This window comes from Sycon ciliatum, chromosome 8, assembly GCF_964019385.1.
Source record: "Sycon ciliatum chromosome 8, ocSycCili1.1, whole genome shotgun sequence".
NCBI lineage: Eukaryota > Metazoa > Porifera > Calcarea > Leucosolenida > Sycettidae > Sycon > Sycon ciliatum.
In genome coordinates this window covers 6,639,281-6,652,127 of record NC_088650.1, presented here as the reverse complement: position 1 = coordinate 6,652,127, position 12,847 = coordinate 6,639,281, and the positions used below count along the sequence as shown (strand labels likewise).

The 12,847-nt window shown below is 49.2% G+C and overlaps 1 protein-coding gene across 1 annotated transcript in view; it reads right to left on the bottom strand.

Annotated features, from left to right (window-relative positions):
• The window catches only part of LOC135823053 (lethal(3)malignant brain tumor-like protein 1), a 15,158-nt gene extending 13,267 nt beyond the window's left edge, over positions 1-1,891 (bottom strand). Inside the window, exon 1 of the mRNA XM_065335882.1 lies at positions 1,239-1,891. Within this exon, the coding sequence (XP_065191954.1) occupies positions 1,239-1,680 (442 nt within the window). The 5' untranslated portion in view covers positions 1,681-1,891. The remainder of the gene's footprint in view (positions 1-1,238) is intronic.
• Between the last annotated feature and the right edge of the window lie 10,956 nt (positions 1,892-12,847).

Genomic DNA, 12,847 nt, shown 5'->3' with positions numbered 1-12,847 from the left:
ATAAACGATGAGAGCGTGCACACATGGCTGAAGCAAGAATGCACTGGAATTACCATTAATTTTGTCTTCCAAATTCTTCTATTTTTGACATGTGTGTAGTGTTATTTGATGTGTGGATCGAATACCAGCTTCAACAGTCCTATTATTATGCCTTGCATCACGAGTTACTCGGGAGCTGATTTTTCGGTTTCGGCCGCTGTTTCTAGCTTTGTCGTTTTGTTGCTTGGTTCCACCTCAAACCAGTCTTATGTGCGTGATCAGCTCATCGTTCACACCGATATACACTTGTGGAGAAATACAGGGCGAGATAATGGGATTTTTTCAGTGTTTTGGTTGTACTGAAGGATGGACTGTTTAAATCACCCCGAAACAGACTTTAAAATACCGGTGACCGGCATCTAGAAAATGGTGAATGTAAGGCACTTTCCACCATAGTATCAGCCTGAAACTTTGGGATCTGAAAAACAGATAGTTGTAGGTGACCCTCATGCAAAAAAAACCAGTTTTTGCCAGACTGCAGCTAACATTCCATTTCTACATTGTCCGCTCACATGTGGAAAAGTGCTCGTGTTGTTTTCAAAATGTTTTCGATGCACGGTATAATGACTATGTTCACTGCGACTACCAAAAATACCGATTTCGTTTGGGGCTCGCAGCCAGCTGAGCAAGCAGAAAAGAAGAAAATGTCGAAGAGCACAGTTTGCTGTTCCAGTCTTCATCAAGCACACTACACCTCCGAGTCCAACAGTGGCTTCTTACATGACACGTGATCGTTGCCAATAGGCGGTCTTCCCGCCGCGGGCATAATCAGGCCATCAGGACCGTTTGACGTCATTTCGGGAGTATCAGGACCGTTTGACGTCATTTCGGGAATGTCAGGACCGTTTGACGTCATTTCGGGAATAATTTTTCGACCTTTCGACCTTTGACCTTCCCTAATATGTTGCTTCGCGCTGTAAGAAATCAAATCAAGCACGCTCTGTCTGTCATGATGGCTGAATCTTGCCCTTGCCTGCAGCCCTTGGGCTGCAGGCTCGGTCAAGATTCAGCCATCGTGACCTCCTGAGCGTGCTTGATTACATACATCATGGTATTCTTGTCATCCAAGTGGTGCCTGTGAGTGTGAATCGCTGACATGGCATACAAACAGTAACTGCAAACACTTGAACCCCGCACCATGACCATAATCACAGTCCACCGCCTCACAGGGATTCAGTCACCACTCGTCATCAGCTTACCGTGCTGTCGGAGGCCGAACTTGAGTTTCTCCAAGGACATGTCATAGTCGTCCACGTTGGGCCTGAACATGGTCCAGTTGATTGCTGAAATTACATACTTCACACCCCGGGCGCGCTCACCCGACGAGAGGTCCGTGTCGGCGAAAAAGATCGGGAAGATCGACTTCTGGTCTCCGTCGGCCACATAGAGTTCGCTGGTGCAGTAACGAGATGTGACATATTTCGGCGTGACGACCGCCAGAAGGGCTTTGCACTGCTCCAAGCCACTGCCTATTGCCGCGTGCCAATCACAGCCGGCAGGTATATCGTCTTGATCCAGCCAGACGCCAAAGCCATCGGCCTCGAGGTCCTCTTTGAGACGCTTCACAAACTCTAGCACCTCGCGCTCGCGTCCATAGCTGAGGAACAACTCTTTCGGCGATGCAGCTGGCTTTGAGGCCATCGCCGCTCAGCACGTGCAAAATGCAACGCAGGACACCTACCTCCGATCCTCCTCTTTCTTAGAAATGCAGTGAAGGTTTGTTACTCCACATGGTGTGATGTTGCTGCGTGACCTGGTCTCCCAACTAATTACTTGCCTAGCCCTATGGCTCAGAAATTAACTATGGATGGAAGCGAGATCGGGAAACAGCAACAAGCTGCAAGAAATGAAGTAACATTAGTTATTTAGCTGGACAAGTCCGACAAGGATAAAGTCCCTGCTTCTCCAGTCCTGCTAAGCTAGCGGCTGTTGTCAGCATAATCCTGGAATCCGTGATCGACGGATATGGTCAAATATCGGCGCGGTGTGCACATATTGACATAATGTGGGCACGTGTAGATCTACGTAGCTAGCTACGAACGTAGATCTACGTGTGCATGTGCGCATGCCGATCGATCGTGCACGTGCGGATCGCGGAGGAGATGACGTGCCGTCTGAATCTGCAGTTGTTTGTACACAAATAATTGTAGTGTACTGTGTTGTGTTGTACTGTACTACTAGATACTGCGATGCGGGCAGGTGCTGTGAGAATTGTGGCCCTGGTCGAGATAACCGTTGTCGAAATTTTGGCAATTCTGATCTTCGAACTACAATTGTTGGTGATGCTCAAGTGCCATCTGCACCTCCTGCTGCGCCTCCTGGTTGGGTTCCCCGGAATGTGGGGTCACGGAGTGCTGGAGGCTCGTGTGCTGGAACGGACGTGCCATGCACTCACCCATCGTCTGATTTGAGATCAAACTATCATAACCAACATAATGCGTCTAACAACCGGATGAGAGTGGGCGATGTGTCGGGCGTTGCTGTTCAGGCGGCTGATTCTGTGCATCGCCTTACCCATGATTTGTCAATGCCTGCTGAGTCTGCTAGTCGTGACTCTGCTTCCGTCGTGGTAGCGCCGTCTGTGGTGGATTCTCCTCCTATGGCGCCTGATGATTTGCTCCCACGGCAACCAGCATCCTGTCAGGACATGGTGTCTGGTGCGGATGTGCTCCGTGTGGCGTTGCCCCCGGAGACGTGTTGCAACCCGGCATCGCAGTCCCTCGGTTCTGCCTTGGGTTTGGCTTGTTCGCCCTCTCTGACATCGAGCCGGGATGAACGGCAGACTGAGGATTTGCCACAGCACACGGAAGCAACTTTCGATGGTTTCATAATCAATGGTCTAACTAACACCTGTTCAATTGAATTGATTCAGAATACTTATGATAAACTTGTTCATTTTCGCCCCAATGCTTTCCAAGTACCAACAGGAGGTGTGGGTAACTCTTTCGTGACACAACTAACAACTTACCTATCCTGTTTCGGTCGTGCTGGGCCTTACGAAGGAATTGCTATAAAGGTCGCCATGGTCTATCAACAGCTCTTGTTACAGAAACCATGTGGCGTGAGGCCTGACTCTGCAGCAGCATGTTTAAAACGTCGTATGGAGCTATGGAACCGGGGCGAGGTTCGGGAGCTCCTTCATGAGTGCAGAACAATCCACCAGCAGCTGGATGATCGGGCAAAAAGAACTCCTCAGTCCAATATGAATGATACTGCCAGGGATTTTGCCTCGAGGGTGACATCAGGCAAACTCAAGTCGGCTTTGTGAATGCTGGATGGTAATGAGTGGGGAGGTATACTGCGGCTTGACGACGAAATTGATGGTGAAACGGTGCGTGATATTCTGAAGAGTAAACACCCGGAGGCAGCACCTATCCAGCCCGGATCTGTACCTGATGGTGCCCCGCCACAGCCCCCACATCCAATTCTATTTGCTGCCATAACAAGAGATAGCATTCTACGAACTGCTCTGAAGGTCGAGGGAGCTGCAGGACCGTCTGGAGTGGATGCTGATGTCTGGCGGCGTATGCTCACTTCGTTCGGTCAGGCATCTGATGGTTTATGTGATGCTGTCGCCGCCTGTGCCATTCGCACCGCCACCGCCTATGTTGATCCAGTCAGTTTAGAAGCCTACACCGCTTGCAGGCTTATTCCTCTGGACAAAAATCCAGGTGTGAGGCCCATTGGGATAGGTGAGGTAATGCGACGCATAATCGGGAAAGCGATTATGGGTGTGCTTGGCAATAAAATCCAGGAAGTCACAGGTTCTATTCAGCTTTGTGCCGGTCAGGAATGCGGTGTCGAGGCCGCAGTTCATGCAATGTGTGGTGTCTTTCAATCGCCGGAAGTTAGTTGATGGAATTTTGCTGGCTGATGCGTCAAATGCATTTAATAGACTGAATCGCGGATGCTGTCTACAAAATATACGTCATTCATGCCCTTCTCTCTCTACCGCTGTCATCAACACTTACCGTAGTCGCGCCCGTCTGTATGTTGATGGTGAGATAGTGCACTCATCAGAAGGTATCACGCAGGGAGATCCTTTATCAATGGCCTTGTATAGGCTGGGGGTGCTGCCGTTGATTGAGGGCGTCTCAATGGCTGACATCATCCAAACATGGTTTGCGGATGATTCTTCCGGAGCAGGCCGATTGCGGGCAGTTCGTGCGTGGTGGGACTCTCTGAGCAGCCTTGGGGAAGCTTACGGGTACCATTTGAATCCAACCAAGTCGATACTTCTTGTGAAGCCAGACAGGTATCATGAGGCGCTTGATCTCTTCGCTAACACAGGCGTTCAGGTGAGGATGGATGGCTGTCGTCATCTTGGCGCAGCCCTCGGCACTGCTCCGTTCGTCGAGGAATACCTGGCTGACAGAGTGAGTGGATTCCTCGGGCAGGTGAACAAGTTGTGTGAGTTTGCTGAGTCGCAGCCACAGGCAGCCTACCATGCTTTGGTGAATGGGCTGCAGAGTAAATGGACGTTTCTTTGCCGGACCGTGGAGGGTGCTACAGAAGCCCTCAAGCCGTTGGAGGAGGCTATTCATCACAAGCTCCTCCCAATGGTGACTGGATACTACCCTAATTAAATGGAGAGAGAAATGGTTTCCTTTCCTTGCCACCATGGTGGCTTGGGAATTGTAGTCCCCACCACTCTAAACCACCAGGACACAACTTCGAAGACCATTACAGCGCCTCTGGTGGAACGCATCTGTTCTCAGGCTCCCCTTGGCGACTCGTTGGACTGTATTCGTTCCGCGAAGCGCAAGTTGTCGGCAGCGAACAGACGTTCTATTATTATTATTATTATTATGAAATGACCCAAATGCAATGTGCCTATCGAGGGGTTCATTTGATTGAAAGAACAGTAGATGTAGATGTATGTACAAAGAGAAGTAGGGATTGATGAGGAGAGAAATGGGGAAAATCAACTGCAAGGTGGCGGAATTCCGTTGATTGCATAAGCATAGTCAGCTGTAAATTTCCTGAGTGCAGCTTTGAAGATCAAAGTGCTTGATTTCCTTGCGGCGGCACCGGCAGAACTCTCCTATTCTGGCCAATTGGCCTCCCAGCCGGGAGCGTCCAGTTGGCTGACTTGCCGGCCGATGAAGCGCCACGGATTCGCTCTGACCAAGAGTGAGTTCCGGGACGGCATTGCCCTTCGGTATGGCTGGCCATTGACTGGTCTTCCCAGTAGCTGTGCCTGTGGGGCCAGTTCGATCTCTGCCACGCATTATCTTGCCCAAAGGGTGGCTTTCCAACATTGCGCCACAATGAGGTACGTGACGTCACCGCCAGCATGCTCCGGAGAGTGGCCAATAACGTTGCGGTGGAGCCTCATCTTCAGCCGGTCACTGGTGAGCGGTTTCGCCATCGGACGGCAATATCAACTGACCAGGCACGGCTTGACATTGTGGCAGGCGGGGTGTGGGGCGGACGGTTTGAACGCTGCTTTTTTGATGTAAGGGTATTCAACCCATATGCAGCTTCGAACCGGTCGGCCCACATCCAATCTGCCTTCAACAAGCACGAAGCTGAGAAGCGACGCCATTATGCTGAACGAGTACGAGAGGTGGAGATGTCGGGTTTCACTCCACTTGTCCTGGCAACAACTGGTGGTATGGGCCGTGCTGCTGCTGCATTCTATCGGCGGCTGGCTGTCCTTATGGAGGAGCGTGGATCAGTTGGGTATCATACCCATATCTCGCTTATCCGGAGCCGGCTGGCCTTTGCTTTACTGTGTGCTAACATCATGTGTCTGCTCGCTCACCATTTCCCTGGCATAGGGGGATGGATGACGCCTCTCCAGATGTTCCTGTTGCCGAAGCCCGCCTTGTTGGCAACTAGCTAACACGGGTAACGGATACTGACTGATCAACAGAGACTATCTTAAAAATGGAGTTGTCATTGTGTGCAGATTGTAAAGTTTCATTTTCTTTTTATTTACATTTTTTGTTTTGTTTTGCTTTGCAGTTGTTGCCGCGGTCAGGCCAGTGAAATCAAGTTCTGTGATTGCCCGTATAAGAGGCTTGAAAAATAATAATTCCGCATAATTCAGCATATTTGTTGGCATAATTGTGGCATAATCAAAAGCATAATTTGACGATTGGCCGAGCATAGTCCGCCAATGGCTATATGGTACACATGCATGTTTAAACTCAGGTAGCTGGGTAATTGTGCGGACCTCACCAGGGAGAGCGTTCCACAGCAGAGCACCAGCAACAGAAAATCTCCGCTGACCGCGGCGGCTACGGTTTGCCTGGCTTAGTAGGCCATTTGACTGCTGATGGCGGGTAGGGGTGCCTTGTGCTGGGGTTAGAAGCTGGGCGAGCACAGGGCTGGTGCGGGCGAGGATGCACCGCCAAATGGTGATCAATATTTTCTGCCTGTAGAGCTCGCTGACACGGGGAACGGCACAGGGAGTGAGCAGTGACCAGCGGCTGCATGGCTGTCCGGGCGGGTTGCCATCGATACAGCGGATGGCTCTGTTTTGCGCGGTTTGCAGTCGTTTCAGTTGACCCTCTCGCATTGCGGCTGAAAAGCAGCAGGAGCCATAAAGCAGGTCGGGCATTATGACCGCCTTCACATACATGTACACCTGACGAGAGCGTCTTGATAGGCTGTGCTGGCATTATAACACCATTTCGCATGCAAAATTGGCATTACAAGCATAATTGCAGGTCGACAACGGTGGCATGCATGAAGCTGGCTAGGTCCAGTTCCGAAAATCGTGCATCTGAACCCGTCCGGCTTCGTCCCGAGACTTGACGTTGCAAATCAACCTTCTCAGTGGATCGTTTCAGACAACATGCTCACTGCTGTTTAAAGGGGAAGTTAAGGCAAAAATCAAAATTTCACCAGTTGTAGTCTTCGGGGTGCTGAGTCGAATGGTCGTGGTCCGAGGAAGCTGAGACGCTCCCATCCTACTTGAATCCCAATCGAACTCGCGGACTTCCACCGAAACTGGGTGACTGCGCCCTACCAGATGGGGATTTGTATGCAAAATGTCACTAAAAGCGCCATTTCGTTCTTATAAAAGCACGGATGACCGCGATTGGCCCATATGTTGTAGTCTTTTGGACGCTGAGTCGACTGGTTTTGGTCCGAAAAGGCTGCGATGCAGCGTTCCTCCCTTATTCCCAATCGAACATGGTTGAACAAGCGGTCACGTGCTCCTGGGTGCCCAATTCACCTGGTCACCACGCCAGCAGGCGACAACTTTCACACCAAGGTTCAACTCGAGTTCAACTCGAGTGACAGGACTGCACCCAAAAAAGGTCAAACAGGCCAGTAAGTTGTACCCTGCAGGCACGGTGACCAGGTGACTGGTACACATGGTGTACGCAGGAGCACGTGACCGCTTCTTCAGCCATGTTCGATTGGGAATAAAGGAGGCACTGTTGTACACAAAATTTGCCAATCCAGGATGAAAATGTGCACAATCCAGCACATCGAGTCTGAACTTCTACGTTCTTGTACATCGTACTGCACTTGACAGCCTTGATATAATTCCCGCCCCCTGCCGAAAACGCAGCTGGGAAGCGACATGGCGTGGGGGCGGATCAACGGTACTTTACGGTACATGACATGTAAACCGCGCAAAACAGAGCCATCCGCTGTATCGATGGCAACCCGCCCCGGACAGCCATGCAGCCGCTGCTCGTTCGGCTCTGTCAAGCTGCTGCATGCTGGGAGAGCTCTCCAACATGGGTGTGACAGGCACTGCGAATTCCTGGCTTGCTAGTTACCTCAGTGACCGGTACCAGCGTGTAGTTGTTGGCGGCAGTATGTCAAGCTACACACAGTTTATTTTTATTTTTTATTTATTTTATTTTTTTTACAGGTAAAAATACCAATGATCAAGTCAAAGGAAAAAGAAGTTCAGAGAAGTACAAAGCAGAGCTGGAGTGCTGCCGCCCGATAGCGGACTGAAATTACTAGTAGTAGGATGAAAAGAGCACAGACGAAGCCAATACAGACAAAACCAGAGGCAAATGGTATCAAATGCGAATGCCCGCCTCAGCAACCGCCAAGGTGGGAGGTGAGTCCAACTGCACCGGCCGAAGATTCCGGGGTCCGCGCAAACACATCACGCTGGACCGGAGTAGGGCAAAACTCAATTTGCATTGAACCCAAGACATAACACAGCTGTATGCTTCTCCAGTCTTAGCGGCAGTGCAGTCGAGGCGTGCCACAGGGCTCCGTTCTCGGCCCACTGCTCTTTACCCTGTACATGTATATTCGCGACATCCACAATTGCATTCCACGTCCCGTCGTTCATCAAGAGTTTGCAGACGATATCGTTCTCGAGGCCTCTGGGAGTCGAGCAGTGGTGTGCACCTCTCTAAGCCCCGCCGTCACCAATCTGGCAACTTGGCTTGAGGACCGTGGCCTTAATTTTTAAGGGGGCAGCCTACCCATAAATTTCATATGGCATTCCATTGACCGTAACTTTGGTGTTTCTCAATGGATTTGAGTGAAATTTTGACCACACACTCCTGCCACTATGCTGGCCCTCAGGACATGATTTACAAGTTCTTGCGCCTCACTGACAGGCTTTCCAGGCCGGAAAAACTCAAATTTCCGGCATAGTGCCACGGTGTGCGAGCCACCCGGGAGTAGGCCTGGGCGGACAATGCTAGCATTATAACTTATAAGTAGCATTGTAGTGTGCGATTTGCAACGAGCATTATGCTAGCACTATCACTACATTTCCGCAAAAGTGGCATTATAATTTATACTCAAATGGCCCTTATACAGTAACTTACTTCTCCGAAAACCAGGCTTATGCCTTATGGTGAAAATCATTTTTTTGAGAAAAATAATGTTTTGTAAAAAGGTTGTGTCGCGTGGACGTTCGAGTGCAGTGCAGTGGCAAAGAGAATCTCGCTTGTTCGAAGAAGTAGCAGTCCTGGCAGGAAGGGTTTCAGCAGTCAGGAAAGTCAAAGGGCTTCCGGTAGAATATTCCCTGCTACTCCTCTAGTCACAACGAAGAGTATTTGAGCTGATCGAACGGATTCCATCTCCTACACTCAGGGATGGCGAAATTTCTGCGCTAGCTGCTGCTTGCGGAAAATGGTGAAGAAATCGTTTCCAGTTAGAGTCGTGATGGCGATAGCGAGGAGAACCTGGACGACATCGATCCAGCCAATCGAAGTACGGAGATACTAGCTGTTTCTGGCCCTCACACAAAGGGAACACGTGCAGCAGAGCTCATACGTTTGCAGCAAGTTCACCAGGAAAAAAGGCTTGAAGCGCAGTGTGAAAACTGTTTTGAAGTCCTTGGCGATGAAGTGCTACTGAATGCCAGGCGAATGAGCGAGCAGATCGAGAGACCTCCACTCGAGACTTTCCTCGCTGGACAGCTAGCTGCAAGGGATTGTATGGAGCAATAGCAGCATAAAATTAGCATTACTATAGTGATCATGATTTTCCGGTAGCATTTTCTATGCCGTCTACGTAGACTACGAAATGTGCACAATACTGCCCAAACCAAGCCATATTTCCATACTTTAAAGGGGAAGTGCATCGATTTTTCGAGTAGGGTCCAGAAGAAAGACAATTTGATATCGGTTCGAATGGCATATCTCTCGTTTCCATACGATAAGCCAAACTTGCCAAAATCGCCAATTGTATGCTCACGTTGCCATAGCGACCAGCGGAGTGATGACGTACGAAAGGCTTAGCTCCTCCACAGAGAAGGTCGATCACTGCAGAATTTGGTCATTTTCAATTGGTTTATTGTATTCATGATGTGAAAGAAGTGCTGTGTTCAATGCTGTTAGTGCCGTGAACTATTTGTCGCCCTTCTCATGCATTTCCCTAGGCTGACTGTGCCTAGGAAATGGTTTCCTCCAGGACAAGATGCTTGGAAGTCGCCGTCTCTCCTGAGACATTTTCAGCAAACTTTCAAACCTACTACATTATTTCATTCGTCAATCTCCACCACCCGTCGTCTCACCTGGCTTCAGAAGATGTTACGAAAGATAGGAAAGTCGCCAGGAAGCATCACAATCATCTTCAGGAAGTGGAAAGAGCAAACGGCATGGTCCTTGGTTGGGGGAAATGCTGAACGTCTGATTTGTCCCAACCAAGATTTCAGCATTTTGTTCGTCACTATTTTCGCTTGTTTGCTGGTGTCTCCGCGCTCCAGCTTTCTCCTGTCGGTGTCCCGTCCAAGTACACAACCGAGAGGACTACTAACAAACAGTTCACTGCACTTACAGCATTGAACACAGCCCTTCTTTCACTTCGTGAATACAATAAACCAATTGAAAATGACCAAATAATTCTGCAGTGATCGACCTTCTCTGTGGTGGAGCTAAGCCTTTCGTACGTCATCACTGCGCTGGTCGCTATGGCAACGTGAGTATACAATTGGCGATTTGGCAAGTTTGGCTTATCGTATGGAAGCGAGAGATATGCCATTCGAACCGATATCAAATTGTCTTTCTTCTGGACCATACTCGAAAAATCGATGCACTTCCCCTTTAATACTACCGGTGAATTGCTGGCATTACAGAGGAACAGCAGCATTACAAGTAGCATTATGATACAGTTTTTCTGGCATTGCCATTAGCATTATCCCGCAAAATAACTAGCATTATCCTCCCAGGCCTACCCGGGAGCCAAACAAATGCATTTACAACTTTGTTCACATTTTCGTGCCCATTCTGTCCGTGCACGGGACCCAAATAGGCACCGGCGGATTATGCCGGCATAATTATTGGCATAATTTGGTGGTTGAAAATTTGGAGCATAATTTGGCATCCTCTCGGAGGTAGGAGCATAACTACACGATTATACCACAGTTCTAGTATGTAGACTATACAATTGTGTACAATGCACCTGATCAGTGCTGGTGGTCTGCATGGTAAAGGGTTTGGAGGTCATGCAGATAGTGTTTTCAATGAAAAGCAGGGTAGAAATCATGGCAATACAGTCACGGTATTGTATGCTCGAACTCATCTTCTTCAAAGTTCTTTCTCACACTGACACAGTACATGTAGCAGAAGATGCGAGTGAATCAGGCTTCATCAGGTATCCCGGCGTAGCGGACGAGATAGTGGCGGGTAGTCCGCAAAACTCCGTGTACATGTACATGTACATTACATTTGTACATTATGCATGTTACGAAGTCATGACCTCTGGTAGTCTGGATTTTAGCAGCCATGATATGACTGCAGGCTATGGATATTGCTCGAAATCATGTACAGTCAACTTCGCTAATAACGACTGCGGATATAACGACAATTCGCGAATAACGACAGAATTTCCATGCCCAGAGCAAAGTCCCATACCACTGTAATACATTATAATGAGACTTCGGGTATAACGACACTTCGCGAATAAGGACACCTTTTTGATGCCCCGCCGAATGTCGTTATAAGCGAAGTTGACTGTATCTGCATTCCAGCGGCACCAGCGAGCATTGTGCAAGGCGGCAAGGTCAGTTGCGCAAATCAGCATGAACGAAGCAGCAGATGAACAAGACAATGGACAGGCCTGAGCATATAACTGCTGTCACCTATGATGGTACGTGAATGAAGCGCGGGTTTTCCTCCCTGCACGGTGCGTTTACGGCAATTGACTGGCAAGTCAGGAAGGTCCTTGATGTGCATGTAGCTTCCAAGTACTGCCATGGCTTCAGCTTGTGGAAAGCTCGCCAGGCGCATAGTGAAGTCACAGCTGACGAGTATGAGAAGTGGAAGTCGGGCCATATCCCTCTCTGCAACCGCACCTGGCTTTTTGCAGAACGCCAGCTCATGTTGGAGGATAGTATTTGTATTTGTATTTATATCATTATCTCATGGCACATCATGATGACGGCCAATAAAACTGAGACAAGGGTGAAAGCCAACCACAGCAGTAAAACAGATAAAAGAATACAAATAAGGGGCCGTCCGTAAATATCGATGTTTTTTTAGAGACGATATTGGTGCTTCTCTCCCTTGACCCCCCTCCCTCCCCCCAGAAGACGCACATGTACATCTAGATCATGGAATCAATATTAATTTTTTGGATGCTCATGAAGTGCCCAGGATGTTGAGGGTCCGGTGTAGGCGTGAAAATCCCGCCGCACTCACGCAATAGCTGCATCGCCTGGGGGGAGCGAACCGGGTTGGCGCTGCAGTGCTATGCTCACAGCCATCGTGTACTGGTGTAGCCAAAGCGGCTACGCTCGGGCTTGAATTTTTTCAAATCCTTGTTCAGACAGTGAAGACTGGAAACTCTTGTGGAGTTCGTCCGTGTTTGTTCGCACTGCCTCTACGTCTTGAAAAAGGTCTCCTGCAGGCATCGTTCGGCCGATTTCCACAATCAATAGCTCATTCTTTTGCTCTTGAAATTCGCCGTGGGCGTACAGCTTCCAATTTTTGATTTTGTTCTTGTGTCGCGAGTTTTAGCTCCGCGAACGGAAGCTGGTTTCACATTTCTTGTATAGCCATTTAGACGTCCGCGTGCAGGGATCGGCGAAACTTCAGATATTTACATCGATATTTTTCTGATGCTCGAAAAGACGCACATGGCTCAAACCCCCTCCCCCCCAGACGCACCAATATCGTCTCTAAAAAAACATCGATATTTACGGACGGCCCCTAAGAGGCAAAGAAGGCAAAGGAGGAGACAAACCAGCAGGATATACATGAAACCTATAATTGAGCAGAGATTTTAGCAACAAAATTATCCATCGACGTGCTGGTCTTGGCCTGCGTTGGTAATGTTGCCCAAAACACATAGCCAGCAAAGATCGGGGATCTAGTGAATAGGGTGGAGGCAGCCTATTTTATTCGAGTGGCCAAGGCTGAGAAGA